General features: G+C 45.3%; 1 protein-coding gene across 1 annotated transcript; it reads left to right on the top strand.

Annotated features, from left to right (window-relative positions):
- On the top strand, positions 1 to 25,055 carry LOC121448275 (uncharacterized protein C1orf159-like). Its single transcript, XM_041652149.1, has 10 exons — positions 1 to 71; positions 10,195 to 10,309; positions 12,849 to 12,945; positions 15,057 to 15,132; positions 18,201 to 18,296; positions 18,616 to 18,681; positions 20,613 to 20,747; positions 21,036 to 21,061; positions 21,153 to 21,183; positions 22,738 to 25,055. The coding sequence occupies exons 3-10, from the start codon at positions 12,871 to 12,873 to the stop codon at positions 22,833 to 22,835; spliced, it is 603 nt and encodes a 200-aa protein (XP_041508083.1). The 5' UTR covers positions 1 to 71; positions 10,195 to 10,309; positions 12,849 to 12,870; the 3' UTR covers positions 22,836 to 25,055.
- The last annotated feature ends 1,199 nt before the right edge of the window (positions 25,056 to 26,254 follow it).

Raw genomic sequence — 26,254 nt, 5'->3', positions numbered from 1 at the left:
CAAGTCCCAGGGGGCGCTCGCGGGGCCTTCGCGAGGCGGCGGGTATGAAAGAGGAATCCGCCCGGTGTATGGTGAGTGAGGGCCCAGGTCTGACCGAGGTGTTGGCTGCTACGACGCGATAAAGGCCGCGGGGCTAGGGTAGCTCAGACTCCAGAAGTCGCCCAAGGCCCGGCGGGGCAGTGCCCACCCTGCCTCGCTGCCATTTTGCCAGTGATGCGGCGGCAGGGGAGGAGCCGCGAGCGGAGCGTGGTGGTTGCGCTAATGGACAGATAGAGGGAGGGGAGGTTGAGAGGGAGCGGAGCAGGACTTGGGAGCTGTGGGACTAAGTTGAGGACTTTGCTGTGCGTCCCAGTATATTACCACCTCGTTTCGGCTTTTGGGCCTTGCAGTTTCTACCCGCAGCTCTATTAGTGAATTCTCAACTTTGTAGGCCTCTTTAATTTAAAGGTATCAAACTTGGCCCTGTATTTTGTTTTTGTTGTTTTGAGACAGGGACTGACCATGTAGCCCCTGCCAGCCTCAAACTTCGGATCAGTCGGCTTCTATTGGCCCATAATCTTGTTGGTGGTGTTTCTTAGTATTACCACAGTGTACAGAAAAGGCAGAACGGAGGTCGTTTCTGTTCTAGTTTTTTAACCACCTTGGTGGTGTAGGTGGTGTGGGGAGTTGAATCTAGGGTCTCTCTCATTTTAGGCTCTTGCTGTTCAGCCCCTGCTTTTTCTCTATCATAAATCCTGCAGAAATTATTGGCTTGGCTTCCCCAGGTTGATTCAGGTCACAAGAATAGTTTGATTGTGGGTGCACTTGATAAGAACCACACAATAATTTGAGTATTTTTTTTTAACCCTGACGCTTGTAGAAGGAATATTGATCTGGATTATACAGATAGTTTCTTTTATTAATTTACATATCCTGGCCTTACTAGTCTTCCTCAATGCAACTTGAGCTCATCTTGTCCACTGGCAGCGTCTGTCACAACACCTCTCAGAACAGGCTGGCATCTGTTTTCCATGTTAATTTGGATCTATGGATCTATAGGATAACTCATTTAAAGAACACTGCTACCAGGCAGTGGTGGCACACTTAATCCCAGCAGTCAGGAGGCAGAGGCAGAGGCAGGCAAATCTCTTGAGTTCCAGGCCCCAAGACAGCCAGGGTTACTCAGAAAACCCCGCCTTGAAAAACCAAGATAATAATAATAATAGTGATGATAATGAGCGTTGCTTAGGGGCTGGAAAAATGGCTTAGTGGTTAAGAGCAAATAATTAGCAAGAAAATGTGAGTTCTACTTCCATATCCAGGTGCTCACACCACCTGTAACTTAGAGAATCCAACTCCTTCTGGCCTTCTCTGGCACCTGCATTTATGTTTGTAAATATACATACATATAATTACATAATTAAAAATAAATCTTAAACTGTGCTGGAGAGATGGTTCAGCAACTTAGAGTATTAGCGTCCTTGCAGAGGACCAAGGATGAGTTTTCAACACCTACATGGTGCCTACAACCTTCTGTAACTCCGGTTCCAGGGCATCTGGCAGCCTCTGGCCCTCTGCAGGTACCCTAACCCTAACCCTGTTCTCAAACTCAGAAACCCACCTACCTCTGTCCCCAGAGTGGGATCAAATGCCTGTACCACCACTCTTGGTAATTTTTTATTTTTGTGAGTTCACTGAGTTCAGTTAACACTGTCTGTTGGGATGTTAACTGATCTTGTTGTTGACTTGATATTGCACAAATAACCATAGTTATGGTGAGTTCATGTGTGCAATGGTTATGTCATGTCCAGAAGATAGCAATTTACATTATTCTCCACCCTCCAGCTTTCCACAGTCTTCCCTGAGCCTTAGGGAGGGGAGGGTTTGAAATAGATGTCTTATTTAGGACTGAGCAGACCTACTCACAGTTCTTTTTGCATAAATTACCTTTTTGCATACTTATTTATGTACCTTTTTATTGAGACAAGATCTCATCATGTAGACCAGGCTGGCCTTGAACTCACAGAGATCTTCCTGCCTCTGCCTCCCAAGTATGAAGATTAAAGGTGTGTGCCACTACCCCTGGCTTAAACTACCTTTTAAGGGTAGAATAGTATTTGACATTTCAATCTTTGGCATATGTCACTATGTTATGTCACGAACCCGGGCCGGATGTATTCTGTTCTTTTGACCTGGATGCCTGAGGAGGGACAGTTAGGATACCTTTTTTTCTAGTGTTACCAGGGAAAAGGGAGGTGGTGCCTAATCAACCATGGGGGAAGGGTGTAGTCAAACTTTCCTTTGAGCCACAAACTCACTGATAAAGACACAGAGACTTATTATTAATTATGAAAGCTTTGTCTATAGTTTATGCTTGTTTCTAACTAGTTCTTATAACTTAAATTAACCCATTTCTATTCATCTACATCCTGCCATGTGACTTGTGGGTGTTACCTCTCCTACACATCCTGTTTCCCCTGCATATGGCTGGTGACTCCACCTCTCTTCTTCCCAGAGTCTTCTCTGTCCCCTGAAGTCCTACCTAAACTCTTCCTGCCTAGCTATAGGCCATTCAGCTCTTTATTAAATCAATCAAAAGATGCCTTGGCAAAGACACATCTTCACAACACTTCCCCCTTTTGTCTAATAAAAAGGAATGATGTAACTCTAACACAGTAAAACTATGTATAATAATTTTCAGGTAATAATTATATTTACAAAGTCCAGTCCATTTGTATTTGGCAATTTCGAAGAAAATACTCTATTATCTATCCTATCTTGATGAATCCAAAATTTCATTCCTAAACCACTTTCTATCATAACTTGTATCACCATCCTAAAACTATCTTTTTAGACCTTAAAACATCTTTTTTAGATAAACAGTTTAAGTTTTTATGTCTCTCAACCTTACAAACCTTACACCTCTTTTGTGAGTTTCTTTTCTGAATTTAGTAACAAGGAAAACTAACTATAACTATTAGTCTTAAACCCCATCAGAGAGCTGAGAAGGATATATTACCTGAGTAAACAGGAAGTACAGAGCAAACAACTTCCAAAACTATAGAAGCAGCAGAGAAATTTGGCTGCCTGGACAGTCACCCAAGTTTCCTCTGCAACACTGGGGCAACCATCTGCAGCCTACAGGCCTAAAATATATGACAGACTTTTGCAAAGCAGGAATTCTGAAGGACTGTCCTACCTTGTCTTGGGAAAGTTTGGCAGTCACCGTTTGTGTCCTGCTTGTCCAGTTTGGACAGCATACTGTCAGCAGTCGAGGCACGAACAGTTTCTTGCCCAGTGCCTAACTTTGCCGCATTGAAAACAAACTCCATTTGGATTTTCTTTGATACCAATTATCTTCTCTGAAGTAGATTGGTGTTGCCAGGAATAGACTTGTCTCATTGTCGTGAAAAGCCTTATGTCATTATAACTTCCTAAATACCATATTTTGTAGGTCTCTTATAGGCAGAGACTGCTCACTTGTTTCCCAGCCTCCCAGACCCAAATAATAGCACAGAAACTATATTAATTACAACACCGTTTGGCCAATAACATGCATATTTCTAGTTAACTCTTACATCTTAAGTTAGCCCATTTCTAATAATCTGTGTATCACCATGAGGCTGGCTGGCATCTGGTGTCTTTCTCCTTCAGCAGCTACATGGTGTCTCCCTGACTCCACCTACTTTCTTTCTATATCTCTGTTTGGATTTCCTGCCCGTCTTTACTAAGCCGTTGGTTTAATAACCAGTGGCAATAAAACATATTCAAAGCATACAGAGGGGAATCCCACATCAGTCTTTGAAATGTTTGAAGACCACCTGTCTATCTAAAATATATGTTTGACCTTGAAAACATATCTAACATGGCCACAAATTTGATTGTTATAAATGACTACTAACCTACATTTCTTAATTATCTTAGACAGTTTCTAATAATAGCCTTTAACAACTAGAACTTTATATTACATTTAAAAATGAGCATCATAGGTTTAATACCTTAAATTAGAGTAGAAACATACATAATATATTCTAACAAAAATAGCCTTAAATTTGTATCAGTATACAAAAATCCATATGTATGTAAAATGATGGAGGAAGGTCATTGGCTAATAAAGGAACTGCCTTGGCCCATTTTATTGGTTAGAAGATAGGTGGGAGGAGTAAACAGGACAAAATGCTGGGAGGAAGAGGAGTGAGCTCAGACTCCACAGCTCTCCTCTCGGGAGCAGACGCCTCAGAGAGAGACGCCATGCCCCGCTCCCAGGCAGACACACGCTATGAAGCTCCGACCCAGGATGGACATAGGCTAGAATCTTCCCGGTAAGACCGGTGCTCACAGATTATTAGAGATGGGTTGATCGGGATATCAGAATTAGCCAGTAAGGGCTAGAGCTAAAGGGCCAAGCAGTGTTTAAATGAATACAGTTTGTGTGTTGTTATTTCGGGGCATAAGCTAGCCATGTGGGCAGCCGGGGTGCTGGGGATGCAGCCTCGCCGCTCTTATTACTACAAATGGCGCCCGACATGGTAGCAACAATTTCTTGGGTCTACTCTGCTTGCCAGAGGCAAGCAAGCGCCTCATCTAAGAGAGGCTTCCTGATTCAGCTTTAGCTGCAAAGCCTGCAGCTCATTAAGAGGTCCTGCCACAAAACACTTAAACGGTGTTGACAAAAAGCTGAACGCATGCTTTTCGGTTTTCAGCCGTAGCAGGAAAAAAGCTGCGCCGTTTAAAAATGCTGGCTTTCTGGGCTGTCCTGCCAGGGCAAACTCTGACTCTTTTACGCAGGCGGTTCGTGCGGTTTGCAAGCACAGGCTGCTGAAGCTCGCTTGCTGGCAGGGACCTTTAAATGCCATAGAGTTGTGCAGTAAACATGGCTACAACCAGTACCTCAGCCATGAGGCTGGAAAGCTAAGGAATGGACTACATCTAGCCGGCAAAGCCACGCCTTTAGTCCTACTGAGATTGCTTGGTAAATTAAAGACTCATGTGGTCAGAAAAGGAGAGATATAGAGTAAAGAGAGATTCAAAGACAAAGAAAATTTTTAAATGGTTTACAGTGTGTTAAAAATATATGCAGACTAAAAGTTGAAGTTCTTAAAGTAAAAAACAAAAAAAAAAGGAAGAGAGTTGTTGTGTGTGGTAGTACACACCTTTAATCCCAACACTTGGAAGGCAGAGGGAGATTGACCTCTGTGACTTCAAGGTGTGGTAGCACATGCCTTTAATCCCAGTGCCTAGAAGGCAGAGACAAACAGATCTCTGTGAGTTCAAGGTGTAGTAGTGTACACCTTTAATCCCGAATGCCTGGGAGGCAGAGACAGGCGGATCTCTGAGAGTTCAAAGACAGCCTGGTCTACAGAGTTACTTCAGGTCAAAGATACAGAGAACCTGTCTCAAAAAGCAAAGAGTTAAAAGTAAAAATAAACAAATTAGAGGTTAAAACAAAGCTGCACAAAGATGGAAAATACACAGAGACTTTTGATACTGTATGCTATTATGCTCTCTTTGAATTGTTTGAATGCTGAGGAAGGAGCAACAGCTGCTAAAAGATATTTGTTTATAAATGCTGATGAACTAATCCAACATAGATATTTTGATGCCTTGACATTGAAATTTGGATCTAAGGACATGATGCTTTGGAAAGGAGTTTCTTATTTTGTTTTCACAGAGGACCAGACCCTGTGGATTTCTTCTATCCCAATTTGGTATGATAGACCACGACCTCCCGAAAAGTTGCTGTGAACATTCTCAGAAAATTGCTTTGCTCAACTGCCAACTGAGATGAAACTAGCACACAGGTTATACCATGAAAGACCTAATTAATGATGCCCCCATTCAGCAGGAAGCAGTTTGGAGAGAAATAACTTCGCCCATATTCCCAAATATTGTTTATAAATGTTCTTTTACATTTAAAGGGGGATATGATATAGATATGAATAATTTGCATTAGTATAGATTTTGCTTTATTGATAGCGATTTAAGGTCAATTTTGTTATATGTATATGTATTTCTGATATTGATTAAGGTATTGTGATTGTGTAGTTCATTTAAAAATGTAATGTATATAGGTAGTTAATAGATAATCGTAATAGTCAAGTTTGTAGTCATGTTAGTTAATATTTTCTAGATGTGCGTAGATATATTTTAGATAGACATTCTTCATGTCTTTCAAAGATTACAGAATAGGACATTTAATGTTTTAATAACTGAGGACTTTTCATGACAATGAGACACTCTGCTCCTGGCAGCACCAATCTACTTCAAGAGGAAGATGGGCATCGAAGAGGATCCTTATGGGCGAGAAAATGTTCTTACCTGGACTATTGCAAAAACTGGACACAGAGAACCCACAGAGAGAGGACTACTAAACTTGCCTAAAGGTGAGATGGTGTTTCGGGGTTCCTGATTCATGAAAGAGTCTGCGAGACATTCTGCAGGACACAACAGATAGTGACTGAACTGACTTTGAATTTTCCTGCTTTATTGAAATGTCTGCTGGATACCATGGGCCTGAAGGCTGAAGATGGATGCCCCAACGGTACAGAGGAACTTTGGGTGACTGTCCAGGCAGCGAGATGTCTCTGTCATTTCTAGAGTTTTAAAAGTTGCTTTTTTCTTGTTTGCTTAGGTAGTATTGTATCTTTCTGGAGTCTTTGACGGAGTTAAGAATAGTTAGTTATAGTTTTCCTTAGTTATGATAAAGATTGTTGTAACTTTTACTTGATAACTGTTTTGTTATATGTAATTTTGCTATGTTAAAGTTAAAGCCTTTTTTTTTGTTTAAACAGAAAAAGGGGAAATGATGGAGGAAGGTCATTGGCTAATAAAGGAACTGCCTTGGCCCATTTTATTGGTTAGAAGATAGGTGGGAGGAGTAAACAGGACAGAATGCTGGGAGGAAGAGGAAGTGAGCTCAGACTCCACAGCTCTCCTCTCGGGAGCAGACGCCTCATAGAGAGACGCCATGCCCCGCTCCCAGGCAGACACACGCCATGAAGCTCTGACCCAGGATGGACATAGGCTAGAATCTTCCCGGTAAGACCGGTGCCCACAGATTATTAGAGATGGGTTGATCGGGATATCAGAATTAGCCAGTAAGGGCTAGAGCTAAAAGGGCCAAGCAGTGTTTAAATGAATACAGTTTGTGTGTTGTTATTTCGGGTAAAGCTAGCCGTGCGGGCGGCTGGGGTGCTGGGGACGCAGCCCCGCCACCCCTATTACAACAGTAAAATTTTTGAGTTTGAAAGTAGATTCAATAATCTACTCTTTTATCCTATCATTTTTATATCTCCCTTTTTTCTCTTCAGAAAGAGAGTTCTGAATCTATTATCCTTCATTTGTTTGGGTTTTTTTTTTCTGACTTGACCAATAATAATTTGTAACCAATCCCCCTAAACAATAACAGACATCCATAACCCACCAAATGACCACAAATGACCCACTCCATTTTGGGCCAAGCAATGATTTAATTGATACAGTTTCTGTGTTGTTATTTTGAGGCTGAGCAGCAGGGGACAAGCGGTCTTCCTTCAACACCATTTCTTGGGAATGTGGGCGTCAGGTTCTCTAGACTGCTTCCTGTTTTCTGGGGGTGATGGCATCTCTAGGGGACCCTTAGAAAATTAGGATAACTGCCAAATCCTGGGAAAGCTAGCCGTATTACTTTTCTTTTAGTCTCTGTGAGATGAGAAAAGGCAGAGCTTCTCTGAAGTCTTACCTGGAGTAGTCTGAGGCTGGACCATCTCAGCTGGCAGCTTCCAAGTTGTTCTGGGTGTAGGTTTTTGAGGAAACTTTTACTGAGGCATTCTGAGAGGCTGGATCATTGGGCTACTTGTCTTCATATCTGACTGATCCTTTTGTTCTGAAAACATATAAGCATTTAAAGGTAGCATACATATCTACATTAACACAGGTATGGAATGTGTGGTGTGCACACATCAGCTAAAGATGATTTTTATGTTTGAACAGGTAAAAGACATCAGTCAACTTTATAAGTCCATTTGGACTGTATAACCAGACTGTTATGAGGACTCTGTAGCCAACAGGATTTATCATGTCTCGCCCAGTTTCAGAGGGATCAGCATATATGTCACCTGTCCTGTAGTCTTTTTTGACCTTTCCCTCATGTCTGTAGCCAAGATCCTCAGGAGGTCACCCCAGTCAAATCTGATCTCTGTTAACTTGGAAGAGAACCATAACTTCTTGTTTCCTGTCCTGGAACTTGGCTCCATACACCAGGCTGGCCTTGAACTCACAGGAATCTGCCTACCTTTGCCTCACCACCTGCTTCTACAGAACTCAAGACAGTCTTAAAATATATAGGTTGGTTTAATTTAGCAGTCTTTTCCACAATCCAGTGTCTCTCAGCAGCAGCTATTATCTGTTCATTGAAGTTCAAAAATGAGGTGGAGGATTAAAGAAGACGGTGTGGACTGCTGGCCTTCATAGCCTCTCGGCACGTATATACACCACATACAACAGGAAAGAATAAGTACCAATGAAATCCTCAGCTAAAGGCGCCACCAGGCCTCACAAAGCTGAGTTTAGTTCTCAGGACCCACATAGTGAAAGATGAGAACTGACTCCCACAAGTTTCCTCTGACTTCCATGATGTCATAGCAAGTATATATATGCACATATGAAAATAACCAAAATTTAAAATTATGTACAGAACTACTGAGCTAATGGGATGGCTCAGTAGGTGAAGGGTCTTACAGCTAAGGCTGCCAACCTGAATTTGATCTCTGGAACCCACATGGTGAAAGAAGAGAAGTGACTGTTGTTTTCTGGTTTCCACATGCATGCTGTAGGTTGTGTTTTATGGCCTGTGTGTATACCTGTGCATACACACGCATACACGCACACACAAAGTGAATAAATAAGTACATGTTAAACAACTACCCAACTACCGTGTCTTAGTAATTGGAAGACAATACAATTAAAACAGATGTGAAAAGATACTTCAGTGGTGACTTTTGACATGTGACATGAAAAGATGCAAACCATGACTGGGCAGGGAAATGCTGATAATGAGATACCACTATGTGCCCACCAATATCAAATATTGGTGAGGATACAAAGCCTTTGATTCTTCTGCTCTGCTTGTGGGAAAGTAAAGAGGGACCACTATATGGAAAAAAGTTTGACAGATTAAACACACCTCTGATCCAATACAAATTCCTTGTTTTTACCTATGAGAAATAGAAATACAGGTTCACATAGTGTGTGCTCAAGGACCTGTGATTTCCAGAATAATAGGAATAGCTAGGAACCTGTCAGCAGGTGATAGGTGAAGGAAATGAGGTATAGCCACATAACAATAACATCGTAATGCACAGAACACACAGAGCACATTGCATCTAAAGATTCTTGGTGCTGAATGAAAGGAACCAGTATGTTCTATTTTTATGAAATTATAGACGACAAGGCCAGCTTGACTGCCTAGGACTGAAGGTTGTAGGGGGCTCACGGAAGGCTTTGATAATGGGGGGGGGGGTGTGGTGTAGTGATGGCCTCATAGGGTTTCCAGAACTCACTGACTTGTTTACTTTAAATGGATGTTATTTATTGTGTGCAAATTATGCTTCAATTGACCAAGCAGCAAATGCCAGTGTTAATTGAATGTTGGACTTTGGCATCTTTCTACTTGACCTGGGTCTAGGGAATGCTTGTCTCACAATGAGCAGATGGAGTTTTCTTCCAGGACAGAGAAATACGGCCTTTGGTGAGCAAACCTTAAATTCACAGAAAAGTTGACATTTGATTGCATCCTGTAGTTGAGAATATGATATGAATATGTCTCTAAGAAGATTTCACACCTTAGAGAAGTTAAGTCAAGCCCAGAATGTATTTTGAAACTCAGCGTGAAGTACTGAAACAAAAGCATATACTAATAATGAGTGCCAGAAAGGCTCAGGATCAGGCTTCACAGGTGACTCCTGCAGGCCTAAGCACTACCTCTCCCCCCTATAATGTGATCATTTTCTCGATAGTCCCGGCTTAAATCCAGTATAAAGTGAATTATTGTACAGGCTCCCACTTTCCCTCCTGATAGGATTGGGGCCTATGTCATCCTGAACCTTCATCCCCATGGGTCATGTAACCCACATGATCCCTTCCTAGGTCTCAAGTGGGGTTTCCTACTGACTCTAGGCCAAAGAGTGTAGGTCCTCATTTTTAACCTCAAACTGAAGCTTCCCTGTGTTTTCTCAGAGAGTCTACCTGGAAGTGAAGCTCCGGCTACTCTTGTACCAGAACTGGAGATGCCCAGCTTGCCTGCCATTTCAGTGCTGCAGTGGCCTCTGCTAAGTAAAACGTCTGCATAGAGGTAACACACATATTTATTTATTTTTGTTGTTGCTGTTACTTGAGACAGGACCTCATGGTATCTCAGACTGGTCTTGAATTTACTATGTAGCTATACTGCTTTTGGTCCTCTTGTCTCCAGCTCCTCGGTGTTTGGATCACAGGAGCATGGCGTCTCTCTCAGGCGTCTGCTCCTGAGAGGAAAGCGGTCAAGTCTCTGAGCTCACTTCCTCTTCCTCCCAGCATTTTGTTCTGTTTACTCCTCCCACCTATCCTCTAACCAATAAAATGGGCCAGGGCAGTTCCTTTATTAGCCAATGACCTTCCTCCATCAGTCCCATCACACCTGTTATTGCCACTCTTGCAAGTGCTTTACCAGCTGAGATACATCCTTAGTCTCTTAAGAGATAATGATTTTTCTTTAAAGATTTTTTTTTTCATTTTATGTGTTTGGACGTTTTGCCTTCATGTGTATCTATGCTCCACATGCATACAGTGCCCTCAGAGGCCAGAAGAGGATGTCAGACCCCCTGGAATTGGAGTTACAGACAGCTGCCATGTGGGTGATAGAAATTGAACCCAGGTTCTCTGGAAATGCAGCCAGTATCTCTCCAGGCCTGGTTTTGTTTTTTGAGATAGGGTCTCACTGTGTAGTTCTGGTTGACCTGGAACTCACTAGGTAGACCAAATTGTCCTCAAACTCACAAGAAATCTGCCACACTTAGCTAACTTTCTTTTGTTTTTTAAGAGGTAATCCTTACGGCAAAAAATATTCTTCAAATCTTATTTTGGACTTTGATTGATTTGATTGATTTACAAGTACCACTTTATGGGTTAACATAAGTTTGTTATAAAGGGGATTTCAGGGAGAGGCTTCGTGGTTAAGCAAAGGACCCAGGTTGGGTTTCTAACAATCACATGCCAGTTCACAATTGTCTATAACTCCAGTTTCAGGGATCTGATATCTCTGCAGGCATCAAGCACACATGTGATGTGCATGTATACATATAGTTAAAACACTCATATACATAAAATAATATTTGAAAAATTAAAAGGAATGGGGATGTAGCTCGGTTGATAGACTGCTTACCTAGTGTACACAAAGCCTTGGGTTTAGTCCCCAGCCAATGTTGCCCATCTGTAATCACACCCCTCTGTGGTAGAGGCACGAGGAGATGAGAGAGATGGAGAGGTGGCTCAGCAGTTAAGAGCACTGACCTGTGTTCTATTCCCGGCACCCACATGGCAGCTTATAACTGTAACTGTTATAATCTGTAACTCTAGTTCCAGTAGATCTGATGTCCTTTTCTGACTCTGCAGGTGTCAGGCATGTTCTTGGTAGGCAGATAAACACACATGCATAATTTTTTTTCAAGTTTTTTAGAGAAAAAAGGTAGTATTGATACAGATCGAGTTCAAAGTCAATCAGGATACCAGAAACCCTTATTCCCAAAACAGGAAAAAGTTATTAAGAACTGTGCACATGATATTGCCTCAAGGCTCTGTGGTATGTTTTCCTCTATATTAAAAATAAGACATAATAAGCACTAAGTTGGCAGTTTTCAGGCACCAGGTGTTCTAAGGTTTAAATCTCGTTGCAATATTTTTCTCCTTTTTCTACTCTGGATCCTTCCTCTTGTTATTATTCTTAGTATTTTTTGTTCGGTTGGTTTTTGTTTTTTTGAGACAGGGTTTCTCAGTGTATTCCTGGCTGTCTGGAACTGAGAGATTCACCTGCCTCTACCTCCTGAGTGCTCAGATTAAAGGTGCATGCCACCATCCCTGGCTTGTGACTATATACATTTTTAAGTTTGGGTATTACTCTGGACCATGACTTTATATCCTCTTGTTTCCCCAAGTTCAGAAAGGTGGAACACTGTATCACTGAAAATTCCCAATGAACCCATGTCCACCCCAATCCCCAGCCACACACAAGGAAACCGAATCTTGTTAGTAGTGCTTAAGATGTGATTAGGGCTTCACTAGGGCAGTGATGCATGGTGGGAAATCTTGCTTTCAGAATCCTGACAGCAGGGGGCTGGAGAGATGGCTCAGAGGTTAAGAGCATTGCCTGCTCTTCCAAAGATCCTGAGTTCAATTCCCAGCAACCACATGGTGGCTCACAAACATCTGTAATGGGGTCTTCTGGCCTGCAGGCATACACACTGACAGAATATTGTATACATAATAAATAAATAAATATTAAAAAAAAAGAATCCTGACAGCATATCACTGGAAGGAATACCAGGTCATCCATCTCAATCAAGGCTCTGCCCACCTGCCTTGATTCCTGAGTTTTAAGCCTTAAGACTGTAGCAGTGTACAACTGTGAGCTCTTCATAGTCCTAGCTATGCTAACAACTGATCCCCAGGTAGAGAGGAGCTGATGTCTGCAGTTCTCACCCTGGAGGAGTAGGTAAGGGTGCTTTGACTGCATCACTGCGTCCCTGAAAGGCTGCCCTGCTCTTTCCATTAAAGCCCTTCCATTGCGCGGTTATCTCCCTCTTAGTTCCACCCACCCTTACCAGCACCTCCTCCCTGAGCCCTGTTCTGTCTTACAGGTCTCCCTGTCAGCTTCCCAGCATGACCCTGCAGTGTCTCATGCTCTTGGCTGGCCTCCTGATGGGAGGATGCATGAGCAAGTCCACAGAAAGCAAGGTAGGTGATCCCGTGCCCCATGGCAAGTTGAAGCCTCCTCAGAGGCAATAGATTCTCATCCCATAAAAACATCGGTCTTTGAACTTCGGGTTCACTGATGTTAGCCTGACCCTGGTAGAATCCCGTTGGAGTCCACTGCTAGTGTTGGAATGACTATACTGCCCATCACCTGTTGTGTTATGACTTCTAGAAGTTTCTCTGCCATACCTACCTATTGCTATAGCTGACCTAGAGTCTCTGCAGAGCCACCCTCCAGAGCTACCTGCTCAGCTGTTGCTCGCTCAGGAGCTAATGACTGGTAGGCACGCATTGTCAGGCATCCTGGCTCCCACCAGAAGTAGTCAAACAAAGACAGTCACACTCCAGTGGGCTGAGCTTTGGTATCTGCCATTATTCTCTCCAAGCCAGGCAAGATGGGGTGATGTATGGGGAATCCCTTACTAACTTGGCCACGGGTAATGAAAGATTAGAAAGTAAAACTAAGTCACTAGAGCCAGGCATTGGTATCTCACACCTTTAACCCCAGGATTTGGGAGATGGAGGCAGATGAATCTCTGTGAGTTCCAGGCCACCCTGGGCTACACAAGACCAATGCAGAAACAAATCCAGGTGTCCCAGTACTAGGGAGTCACACGCCTTTAATCCCAGCACTAGAGGGGAATATAAGACAGGAGGAGACAGAGGCTCAGGGCTCATTCTGCAGTCGCCCAGCCTTGGTAGAAGTGAGACTTCACTCGTGGCTTGGCAGTTTTGCTTTTCTAATCTTCATCTTGAACCCCAATATCTGTTGTAGATTTTTATTCATCATGTTATATCCTGTTATCCTTTAGACACTCCTGTTAACTAAATTCAGATCACAGGAAAACCCACAAACTTGTAATCCTATCCCACAGGAGACTGAGGCAGTACAGTTGTGAGGGTTTTTTTTTTTTAATTATTTTTATTATGTATACATACATCTATGCCAGAAGAGGGCACCAGACCTCATTACAGATGGTTATGAGCCATCATGTGGTTGCTGGGAATTGAACTCAGGACCTCTGGAAGAAAAGCCAGTGTTCTTAACCTCTGAGCCATCTCTCCAGCCCCGAGGGTTTTTTTTTATTTATGTTTTTGAGGCAAGGTTTCTCTGTGTAGCCCTGGCTGTTCTGGAACTCTTTCTGTAGACCAGTACTTGATAGGCAGAGACAAGTGATATCTATAAGTTTCAGGCCATCCTGGCCTACACAGGGAGTTCCAGGCCAGCCAAAGCTACATAATGAAACCCTGTCTCAAAGCAAAAATAATAAATAAAATTTAGAAATTAAAAATAGAGAAAAGGCAAACATAATATAACTTTTAAATTTCTTGCGTGTTTCTATAAAGAAATAAGGGCACCTATATATTTATGTTAGGGTTTAAGGAAGAGGGATATTTCTAAGGAAGTGTTATTGGACAGAAGGTCACTAACTAGGGATCTAGCTAGGCTGCTGTTCAGATTCTTGTCCCTACCCTTTCACTATAAGGAGGGCAGTACTCTGTCAGGGCCTTATGAGATAGCCAAAAGACTTCCTTTGAGCTCTCTCCAGTGTCAAAAGTATTCTAGTTTAGGGCAGTTTGTTCTGTGCCACACCATGCCAGGCTGTCTGAGGCCCAGGCCCCAGGCCAATTCACATGAATTCATCATTAGGTCTTACCCTTCCTGGCCTTTGGGAGACTGGGTAGTTGGTGTTGGTCACACCTAGCCAGATTCTAGCCTTATATTTGATAGCTTATTCAGTCACCAGATATTCACTGGTCACAGGCTCTGCACAGTGGGAGAAGGACCTGTTGGATGGTGACTCATGCGCTGTGACAGGCGTGGAGTCTAGGTGTTTGTAGAAAAATCCAAGTCTGCCCAGTAACTTCCAGGTTTGGTCTCCATGTTGAGGGCTGGAATCTTCCCTGTGCTCTTTCAACACAGGCTGCAGTAGGAGTGGGGTAGAAGTACTCACTTGCTAAAGGGATGTCACTTGCCCCTAGAGAGTTTAGGAGCTATGGGTAGCGAGAAAGCTAAGACCTGCTATGACCAGTGCTGTTCTTGGCATGAGCGAGGCACTCACCAACCTGTCTCACTAATGTCTCTCCTCTAGGCCCAGCAACCCGAGTGTTGTATGGATGTGGTAGACTTCAATGCTACTTGCCCGGGCACAGGCCTATGTGGCCCAGGTAAGCGTCATTGTTACAAGTAAATAGCAGACTAATCACCACCCAATCATCCTTCCTCAGTGTCTCAAGACAGCTGAGGGAATGGAGGAACTTGGGCAGCACAGGCTGTGGCGTTGCTCAAACGAGGCCTCCCTGGATTTCCTTCTTGAGCAACCTAACCACACCCTTGTCTGGTATAGGCAGGACCCTGTGGGGACTGCTCTATGAAGGGCTGAGGCACAGGGAGAGAGAGGTTCAGAGGAGGAGGCACAGGGTTCAGAATAAAACTAAGCCAGGATAGCACTTTCAGGACTTAAAAGCTCTGGAGGTACCCCCCCCCCGCCTTTTTAAGATTTATTTATTTTTATTTTATGTGTGAATGTTTGCCTTTAGGTGTGCATGTGCACCACATGCACACCTGGTACCCTCGGGGGCCAGAAGAGGGCATCAGATCTTTATGGAACCAAATCCAGGTCTTCTTCAAGAAAAAAGGGCACTTAACTGCTGGGTCGTCTCACCAGCACGTCGTGGGGAATCTTGACTCTGGGATATCTAGCAATGTTTGGAGGCGTTTTTGTCCATCACAGCTGCAAATGAATTGAAGCTTCTAGCATCTGGAGATGAGGCCAGGGTGCTGTTCACGAGCCTCAGAGCACAGGATGACCCCACCACAGAGGGTAGTCCATCCCCAGTATCAGCATGGCAAAGGTCAGGTCCCTGTCCCACAAAAAGTTCCTGGAGGCTAGGAAGGCAGTGCCTCCTGGAGGCAGCTAACAGAGGTTGGGGCTGGTGAGAGAAGGCAAATAGGGGCCTCTGGGAGAGGAAGACCCAAGTAAGATGATGTCAGGGCCACCCACTGTCTTTGCCTGTCCTGAGGCAAGAAATGATTGTGATGAAAAGTTTGTCAGTCTTGAGGGGGGTGACTAGATTGACTCAGCTGTCACTTGATTTGTCAAGAGGTACTCCTTGGTGCCTGTCTACACTCAAGACTACATAAACCCAGAGAGACTGCTCAGAAAAGCAAGTACCCTAAAACATTGACAGGTTTGTGGAAGGAGGACACGGACAAGATGTTGAGATTAGAGGGGAGATGAGGACCAAGGATGAGTGTAGTAACAAGGGAAGGAAGGTGTTGTTCTGTGGTGAGCAGAGAAAATCTGAGGATGCCGTCTTAGGATTTCTGTTGCTGTGAAGAGACACTGACCACAGCAACTCTTTTAAAGGAAAACATTTAATTGGGGCTGACTTACAGTTTCAGAGGTCTAGTTGATTATCATGAGGGTCATGGCAGCATATAAGCAGACATGGTGCTGGAGAAACTACTGAGAGTTCTACATCTTAATCTGCAGGCAGCAGGAAGTGAACCGTGTGTGCCACACTGGGGGTAACTTGAACATAGGAGACCTCAAAGCCCACTCTTTTTCCAACAAGGTCACACCTACTCTAACAAAGCCACACTTTCTAATAGTACCATTTCCTATGGGAGCCATTTTCTTGCAAACCAACGCAGATGCCAAACAGCCTTCATCAATCAGCCTTCTAACCTAAAGTTCTGGAAGTTGAACTTTTCTGGATTCCTTCACATTAACAGGAGAGCCTGGGACCAGGCGTCTCATGGGGCTACAAATTGCCCAGAGATGGCTCAGTGGGTGCAGGCTACTATGCTAAGGTAATGCTAGTCACAGAGGGGCTGGAATAAGGTGGCTCTGGGCACAGGTAGAGGGATGGAGATAACTAAGTTTGTGTGGGAAGACATAGGAAGCCCCATAGGCCTTCAGGGCTCCACATGACTTTCTGGTCACCCTCTTTCTGTGCATGTAATTGAACAACCCAGCATTAGCCCACAATAGAGTCAGTTATATCTCAACACAGGAAAGTAGTAAAGGATGATTCTGGGGAGAATCTCACTCTTTTTGTTTTGTTTTGTTTTGAGACAAGTTCTCCCTATGTAGTCTTGTTGGCCTGGATCTCCTAGAGATCCACCTGCCTTTGTCTCCCAAGAGCTGGAATTGAAGACATGCACCACTATACATGTTGAGAATCTTACTCTTGGTGCTGGGTTTTGTATTGAGGACCCCATGTTCCTTAGTCTTGCCTTTAGTAGACATACATGCCTCTCCTGAGATCTACTTATGTATTAAATTGATAAGAGGAATAAAGTTAGGCCACTTTAGGAGACCTGTTCCTCATCTTATGATTCCATGTTTGAGCAGGAATCTTCCACCCAAGTAGAGCTGAGCATTTGGACTTTGTTCCTGTGTGATTTTCTTTGCCCACAGCATTGGTAGAATTGGAATGGGCTAATATCCTTCTTAGACCGTTTGTCCATTGCTGTTGATACTATCTCTGCCACCACAGAAAGGCTTCTGTCTCATCACAACCCATCTGTTCAGATCAGACATTATAACCTTCATTATTAAGGTCCAGTGACCCATGGTTTAGCTCTGCATGCTGCCCAATATCAAGCTGTGTCTTCTAGTACCCCATCAACATTGGTGGGCCGTGTCTGCTCATCTTCTGTGTTGGGGATGTTAGAAGTAAAGGTATAAAATGGCCTTCAGGACGCCCTGTCAGAGGAGAAACAGCTGTCCACAAATCACTGGCCAGTACAGGCTAGGTCACTCTTGGAATGAAGGTGTAGCTTTGGTCAGTGCCAATCTTGGACAGACATTTGGATAGACATCTCCTGCTACAGAGACCCTGGGAAATAGCACAGGGACAACAAACAAGCCCTTGTGCCCCCGTCCCAATGTAGAGGCCCAAGTGAGGGCGCACTGCGGTATGTTGGCAGTATCCTGTGTATATATCCTGGAGGAAATGGTTCTGGTGGGTAAGACTGGACCTTAACCTGATACCTATTCATTTTAGCTAAGTACTTTGAATAGTCTCCTGAGGCATCCAGAAAAGAAATGAATTTGGTTGAAAACTCTATGCTTTCTGTTGAATTTATTTCTTTTTCTGGAATTGGAGCCTGTGCCTACAGATTTCCACATCATGTTAATGTTCTTGAGTTGAAAATTACCAGTTCATAATACAGAAAAGCTTACAGAAGACAGTGAGATGACCTTGACTTACTTTGACTGGTACAGGTTGCTACAGGCACTGGAATGCAGATGGGAGTGCTAGCTGTGTCCGCTGCTGGAACGGGACCCTCCCGAAATACAATGGCTCTGAGTGCAGAATTCGTATGTCTTCTCCAAGCTATCTACCCCAGTTCCCCCATACTTCACAAGGGTCCTCATGTCCTATTTGGGGAGAAACCAAGGGAACCACTGTACTTGTCCTCTCCAACGGCGGTACCCACCTCGCCCAGGAATGTTGTCTGTTAGTGAGCAGCCCCTTGGATCCCTCCCTGAGTGTTCTGTTCACTGAGGACAGCTGTGGGTGAGACCCACTCCCTACTTTCTCATCTCTAACCTCAGCTGTCCCTTTCGGACTATGTGTGAGGCCTCAGTAGGGTTCCTGGCATGGCCCAGGCCTCCCCTCAATTCTGCTCTCCCATAGTTACTGGCCGGGGCATGCAGTTTCCTATGAACAGAAGCTCAGGGACACCTGGACAGCCACATTTTGGTAAGTCTTTTAATTCATAAATCCAGAACTGTGCCTCTGATTAGGACCTGGGACTGGGGATGGGGCCCATCATTAATCAGAGCTGATATTGGTACCAGTGCCCTAGGAATTGCATTGCCCATCCCATCTTGCTCTTATAGGATGTAGGCCACTGACGAGATTGCAAACACACAGATCATGCCTCCTGATCTGTTTTCAAGGAAGGGATAAGCCCTATTTACCTGATGCCTGTATCTCCAGAGTCCTCAAGCCCACCTTAAATGAAGGCCTGGGGAGTAAGGGGTGGAAGAATATGTCTGAAGTATCAGTGTGGCCAGGCAAGCAAGAGAGGGGACTGGGGTGGTGCTGGTAAAGAGAATACGCCCAAGGCAGAGGAGCCCCATAGGTTAGGAAGCTGGACCGAGCTCCAGTTCAAGTCTGCCTCTTCTTAGGTAACACAGTCATTTTAGGGACATATCACTCTGACCCTCATCCTTCAACAGTGCTGGATCTTAGGCTTGGAGTCCTATTCTGAGAGGGCTCAGTTCTTCCTATGGGCCTTAGAACCCATCTCTCCTCTCAACCAGAAATTGCACTTGAAGTCAGTGACACAGAACAATGGTGTTTAGGGTAGAGGTGGTATCGCCACATCTATTGCACAATGCTAATGAGTCAGAGGAAGGTCCATGGGGTCTGTCTCAGTAAGAAAGAGACTTCCCAGGAGATCTTGTCTGTTTCTAAGCAATAGTGGAGAATATGCCTGAACTGGCCTTCCCCTGTAATCAGATTGATGACTACCTTAAGAATCATAGAACCTTCATCCAGCAACTGATGGAAGCAGATGCAGAGATCCACAGCTAAGCACTGGGCCAAGCTTTTGGAGACCAGTCCAAGAGAGGATAATATGAACAAAGGGGTCAAGACCATGATGGGGACACCCATAGAAACAGCTGACCGAGCTAGTGGGAGCTCAATGACTCTGGACTGACAGTGGGGGAACCTGCATAGGACTGAGCTAGGCCCTCTGTGTGTGTGGTTGGGGCAGCCTTTATGGTCACTGGCAGCAGGACCAGGATTTATCCCTACTGCTTGAACTGGCTTTTTGTAGCCCATTCTTTTTTGAGGGATACCTTGCTCAGCCTAAATATGGAGGGGAGGGCCTTGGTCCTGCCTCAAAATAATGTATCAGACTTTGTTGCCTCCCCATGGGAAGCCTTACTCTCTCTGAAGAGTGGATGGCAGGTGCAGTGGGGAGAAGGTGGGGGATTAGGAGGAGGGGAAGGAATGGGAGTGGAATAGATATGTAAAATGAGAAAAGATTATTTTTAAAAATAAATTAATTTTTAAAAACTAAAAAAAAAAAAAAAAAAAGGAAAGATACTTACCAAGGCCAGGCCATGGTGGTACACCCCTTGAATCCTAGCACTTGGGAAGCAGAGGCAGGAGAATTTCTGTGAGTTCAAGGCCAGCCTGTTCTACAAAGCAAGTTCCAGGACAGCTAGGACTGTCACACACAGAAATGCTATCTCAAAAACAAACAAAAAGAAAGATATTTGCCATAGTTGGCAGTTACACCGATCTGTGAATAACCCCTAGCATGTCCTGACCCCAAACAAATGGAGCTGAGCAGGAGGCAACTACATGTATCCAAACTGAGCTGCAGCAGAAGTACCTGCTGCCAAGGCTGGAGGCTGGGGCCAGTCTAATGGAGAGAGCACAGGAATGAGCCTGGTCCAGGAGAGAATGGGCACTGTGATGTCCCTTGTCCTGTGGCGAGGTGTGTTGGGCTTGTGGAGGAGTGCAGAGCCCTTGCTCTGACATGTGGCTGGTCCCTAGTCGGGGCTCAAGTATGTTTGGGGAATGGTGGGCCCCAGGGGTTAAGCAAGGAACACTGTACTGGTATTCATCCCCCAAGACCCAGGCTCTCCTGGCAGCTGTTGGTTTGCCTGCAGGGGGTCCTCATGTGGCAGCCTCCCTCTTCCTGGGGACACTCTTCATCAGCACAGGCCTCATCCTCTCTGTGGCTGGGTTCTTCTACCTCAAGCGCTCCAGTAAACTTCCTGAGGTTTTCTACAGGAGAGACAGAGGTACTTCCTCCTGTGACTGAGTTTCCACTTGCCTAGCCTCAGGGGAACTGTCCAGAGCCTGTCCCCACTCAGGACATAGGTAGGTGATCCCCAGCAGATACAGAGCAGGCACAGGGACTCCACAGAGTGCCTCTGGACGCTCTTATAGAGAACATGAGGGTGGGCCCTGCTGCATAAGAGCTTCTAGGGTAAGAAATGGTGAGCAGCTGTCCAGGCTCCCGGTGCTCAGGGCACGCAGAGCTGCGGCAGCTGCTGGGCAGCAGAGTGACATGTTGTTTTCTTCCCCAGCCCCTGTCCTGCAGCCTGGTGAAACAGTAAGTAACCTACTCTACTAGGCTGAGCGACCTGGGCTATTTGTACCTGTGTCAGGCCATTCAAGTCTCACTTTGCCTTTCTCTTTTCAAGGCTGCGATGGTCCCCCTGCCACAGTCTTCAGGTACTGGCTGCAGCTTGTTAAGGGTGTTGGGTGGAAGGGTCTTACTGTGGACCAGTCTTCAAAGCCTGTTGTATAGTTTTTATCCCCAGATATCCCTTTCTGGGACCTGACCTGCCTTCACACTTTCTATGTAGACTGTTCCATAAGTCAGGGACAAGGACAGGTGCTCAGCAGGCATTACTCCTCTTTTTTCCCATCAACACACATGGTTTCCATGTTGCCTCCCTTCCTCAGCACAGGGCCAGGTTCCCTGCTTCATCCATAGTCATGTCTAAGTCTAGCTCTGCTTGAGAGCTGCAAGGAATATGTCAGTTCCTGAGCCTTTTCCTGCCAGGCCTGTGCAGTTATGATCCACTGTGTGGGAGATGCTGTGAGCATAGATAGGGTTAGAATTCACTGGGCAGGAGATGCCGTGAGCACAGGTAGGTTGAGTGCAGTTATGATCTACTGTGTAGGAGATGCCGTGAGCACAGGTAGGTTGAGTGCAGTTATGATCTACTGTGTAGGAGATGCCGTGAGCACAGGTAGGTTGAGTGCAGTTATAATCCACTGTGCAGGAGTTGCCGTAAGCACAGATAGGGTTATAATCCACTGTGCAGGAGATGCCGTGAGCATAGGTAGGTTGAGTGCAGTTATAATCCACTGTGCAGGAGTTGCCGTAAGCACAGATAGGGTTATAATCCACTGTGCAGGAGGTGCCGCGAGCACAGGTAGGTTGAGTGCAGTTATAATCCACTGTGGAGGAGATGCCGCGAGCACAGGTAGGTTGACTGACCATAGTTGCACAGCTCTAAGCCCCAGAGCAGACTCATTGTCTTCACTGTCACTGCTCCACAGTGGAGAACCAGTGAGTGTTTCTCTCTTTTGAAGATAAAGTAGTTCCTTGATGAAGCCAGACCTACCTTGTTCCAATTAGTACCTGTCTCAAGTTTTCCAATACAGCCTTGTCCCTGAGTACTTTACAGGTGTTGCCAGTGACCTGCACTACCACACAGCAAAAGACACACACTAGCCACTTCAAGAAAAGTGTGTCCCTGGTGGATAGGGAGTCCTTCATGTCTCATTCCTGGTGTCTCATACCTCCTGTGGCTTTGCTCATCCATGTTTCTTTCTCCCTCTCAGGAGGATAATAGTCATGGGATTCAAAGCCTATTCTAATAGAATCACATCTGCACAGACCTTTTTTCAAGTTAGGGTTATGTTCATAAACTTCAAAACTCGGGTGAGCCTGTCTTTAGAGAGTGCCATCCAACTCCCTGTAGAGCAATAATGCAGATACAGTCTGTGCTTCTGTCTTAAGGAATAGCTGGGCTCTGATCTAGGCCCAGGTACCAGGGTGTGGAGTTCTGGGGTCTTGATAGGAAACAGCTGAGCTCATGGGGGCCTCCGTCAGAAGACACTACCATTGCACAAGGGAGCCTAGTAGGCATCACTCCCTTGCTAGAATAAACTCCGTACATGGGCTTTGTGCTCTGTGACTGTTGACTATGCTCCTGAGAGCCTATAGTTCTGGCAAAGATCTGAACTTTACCTATTTTTCTAACCCCATTTCAGTGAGAAAGCCAAGATACATCAGGCGTGAGCAGCACCCAGACAAGAACAGGGATCCTTCTGCCTTCTCCACAGTGGAGGCCCACATCAGCAACGTCTGACCCAGAGGTCAACTAAGACTTCACAGCACAGCATTGGAGACCCAAGGTTCCCCTTCAGTGAACTCAACACACAAAGGGCCTGGGGCTTAAGATAGGCCAGCGTTGGCTCCCAGGGACAGATATGTACAGTTGCTAGGGAGAGCTAACCTCTATGTAATGAGATCTTCTGTCCCACCCTTACTACGTGGTTTAACAGGAGTAACCATCTGTGAGACGTGAGGACTCAAGAACAAGTCATAAAGAGTCTGGGTCCCTCAGGAGTCACAGCAAAGTTCCAGCATCTGTAACAGCTTCAACACAGGCCGATCCAAATGGTCAAAACATCTGGAGGCCACCCAGTGGAGCCCATGTTAGACAGTACTCTCTCCATCACCATCAAGCTAAGAAGAATGAAACCAAGGTCCAGAGAGTGGAGAAAACAACCTGGAAACTGGTACCAGAGATAGGTTGCTTCAGCGTTGGCCTGATAATTTATCTGCTAACCTCTGAGGCATATGTTTCTGAGAGTTGCAGAATTGAATGTCCTGGGTTTCCTGATTCTAGGGACCAGCAGAACCTAGTCTCCCAGGGACAGACTCCAAACCTTTCAGGCAGAATACTCAAAATGTTTACCCACGAGGCCCCCATATCTGGCCACCTGCAGGTCATTTGTGTCGCTGGGCTTGTTGAGAGCATGCTGGCCAGCGGTCCTGTCTTTGCTCCTGTGGCTGGTAGCATTAGCCATATGCTCCTGTGGAAGAAGGTGCCCTGTTAACCAATGCCACCTCCCTCTATGGCCCAAGGATGTCTAACATCTTCACCATCTGGCCCACATCTGATCTTATTAACAGGGATGTGAGCTTACTTTCCCAGACTTGAACCAGTGGCTAAGGTAGCAGCAGTGATTTAAAGTTGGACCAATTAAACTAGACTAGATATTCTCTTCTCTAGCCTTACTATCCAGGGGTTGGTCATCTATTCAATGTGTGTGGGACACCTGCCCCATTGCCATATTCAGGGGACAGAACCAGGAAGGCAAAGAGAACCCCTTCAGCAGGGTCCAGGACCTGCCACCTGTTACCTGTTGGGACAGGCAATACAGCAATCCATCCCCACATGTGGCCTTGGCCTGTTCTACATGTTCGGGACACTGTCTTGTATGAGGTGACTACCCCGCTCCTTAGGACTTGAGATAGAAGGTGCCAATCGATGGCCCTTCAGAGAGAACTACAGATGCAGCTGGATGTGGTGGCAAACACCATTAATCCTAGCACTTGGGAGGAAGAGGCAAGTGAATTTTTGAGTTCAAGGCCAGCCCGGTCTACAAAGCAAGTTCCAGGATAATCAGGGTTATACAGAGAAACCCTGTCTCAAACAAAAATCCAGGAAAAAAAAAAAAAAGACTACAAATACATCACTAGGCTTTGTGGGGGGCACCCTTTGGGAAAATAGGACTCTGTGCTGGCCACCCGAGTCCAGCTCAGTGGTTCCACTCAAAGCCAGTGCGTAGATGTGGAAATGTCTGTCTGCTGACTAGTAGAGGAACTAAAGAGTGCAGAATGAGACCGTAGTATCTAGACGTCCTGCCTATGGTTGTTTGAATAAGAATGCCTCCCATGGACTTAAATACTTAAATGCTTAGTCTTTAGGGAGAGGCACTACTTGAGAGGGATTAGGAAGTGTGAGTTTGCTGGAGGAGGTGTGTCACTGGGGGTGGGCTTTGGGTTTCAAAAGCTCTACAGGTCCAGTGACTTTCTCTTCCTGCTGCTGCCTGTGGACCTGGATGTAGAACTCTCAACTTCTTCTCCAGCACCATGTCTGTCTGTGTGTTGCCACGCTGATAATGGACTAAACCTTTGAAACAAGTCCTAATTAAATCCTTTATATGAGTTGCTGAGGTCATAGTGTCACACTCAGACACTGCCCTTGCTTTGTGACTTCTGTGGCTATCTTTATGCACTGGTTAGAGGGCTGTGGCCCAAGACATCTGCAGAAACCTGAAATGATCATCCCTCTACCCTTGGCTGTATTTCAGAAAAGTGTGGGGAGTAAGATCCTGTCGGGCTAAGGTGTAGGTTTCCAGACCTAGATCCTTTGTTCTGAAACCAAAGAACTTGCCCTGGGGAAGGGTGTGAAATAGTATAAGCAACAAGATGGAGTCTCACCCAGCATCCTTTTTTGTTTTGTTTTGGTTTGGCTTGGTTTTTTTTGTTGTTGTTGTTTTTTAGCAGCTTGATACCCTGGGCCTAAAGCAAGGTTGGGTGCTTTAGCCTAGGGTTCTCCCGAAGGATTTCTAATGAGAATTGGAAAGAGATGTTGGCAGCAACCACGAAAGGCAGCAATGAGAAAGTGGCTGCCAGTCTGGCTCCCTGGTGCCACAGATAGGTCTTTGGAGACCTTGTCTTCACTGCTGGAGATACAGAAGGACACCATTGGTCAGGCTGCCTTATGTCTAAACAGACCAGGTCTACATGCAGCCCTAAAAGATGGGGCAAAATGCCAAACCAAATGGCACCCCCTACCCCAGAGTCTGCCTGTTCCATCTCAGCACCAATTCCACCTACTTGTGGGGAAACCAGTTTCTACTCAGCAGCTGAGGTCTTAGGAGGAATTCTGGCCATAGGGAAGCCAGTACCAAGTGAGAATATGCAGCCAACCTCTGATATCTCTTGTTTGGAAAACAGCAGAATGGTTAGCAGAGATGAGGGGTGGGCCTAAGACTGAGAACCTAAAAGAAAAAGTCCTAGTCTTAAAAGACCTCGCACCCTAGCCATATCTTGTTTCCCAACAGTGTATCAGGGACTTGCAGCCAAGTCGGTAGCTGTGGTGGTGAGGACTGTTATCAGGGTAGGTTTAGGGTACTACTGAGAAGCTATGACCACTTTGGTACAAGGATGGGGTCAATAAGAGCCTCTCCTAGAGAGGGAACCCCTAGGGCTGTGGGGCCCAGAGTGAGAAGATAGGATATAAGGTTAACCTTATGGGCACATGCTCACACAAATGCATGCACACACTCAATGGTGGTGGTATTTTGATGTGCACACCCACACATTGACTTGCCTGCAGGTTAGGATCAGGTCAAGATGGACCCCACTTACTGCCCTTGACAGTGTAGTCTGAGTTTTTCCTATACTGGCTGGAGCGCCTCCAAAGCCTGGTCCCTCTGTCAGCAGGGAGTTGACTCCCCTGAGGTTAGGCCTGGCAGAAGCCTAATAGATTCCTAAGGTCTCACAGCATACTTGCCTCTGGACATTGACTGCTCACTGGGGAGCCTTGGTGACCTCAGAGCTTGGATATTCCCAGGAGCCCTCTGAAGGTTGTTCCCAGAGCATCTGAGACTCTAGCTTCCTAGAGGCAGCTTGTGACACAGAGTCACACTCTACACAGAACACGTGGACTGGGCCCTCAGTAGCTCATGCCCTCTACAGTCCTGGTCCCTT

This window comes from Microtus oregoni, unplaced genomic scaffold, assembly GCF_018167655.1.
Source record: "Microtus oregoni isolate MIOR12 unplaced genomic scaffold, Mior012 000005F_ref0000423, whole genome shotgun sequence".
Classification (NCBI taxonomy): Eukaryota; Metazoa; Chordata; class Mammalia; order Rodentia; family Cricetidae; genus Microtus; species Microtus oregoni.
Note: the sequence above shows the minus strand (reverse complement) of the source record. Positions and strands in the feature narration are given on the sequence as shown.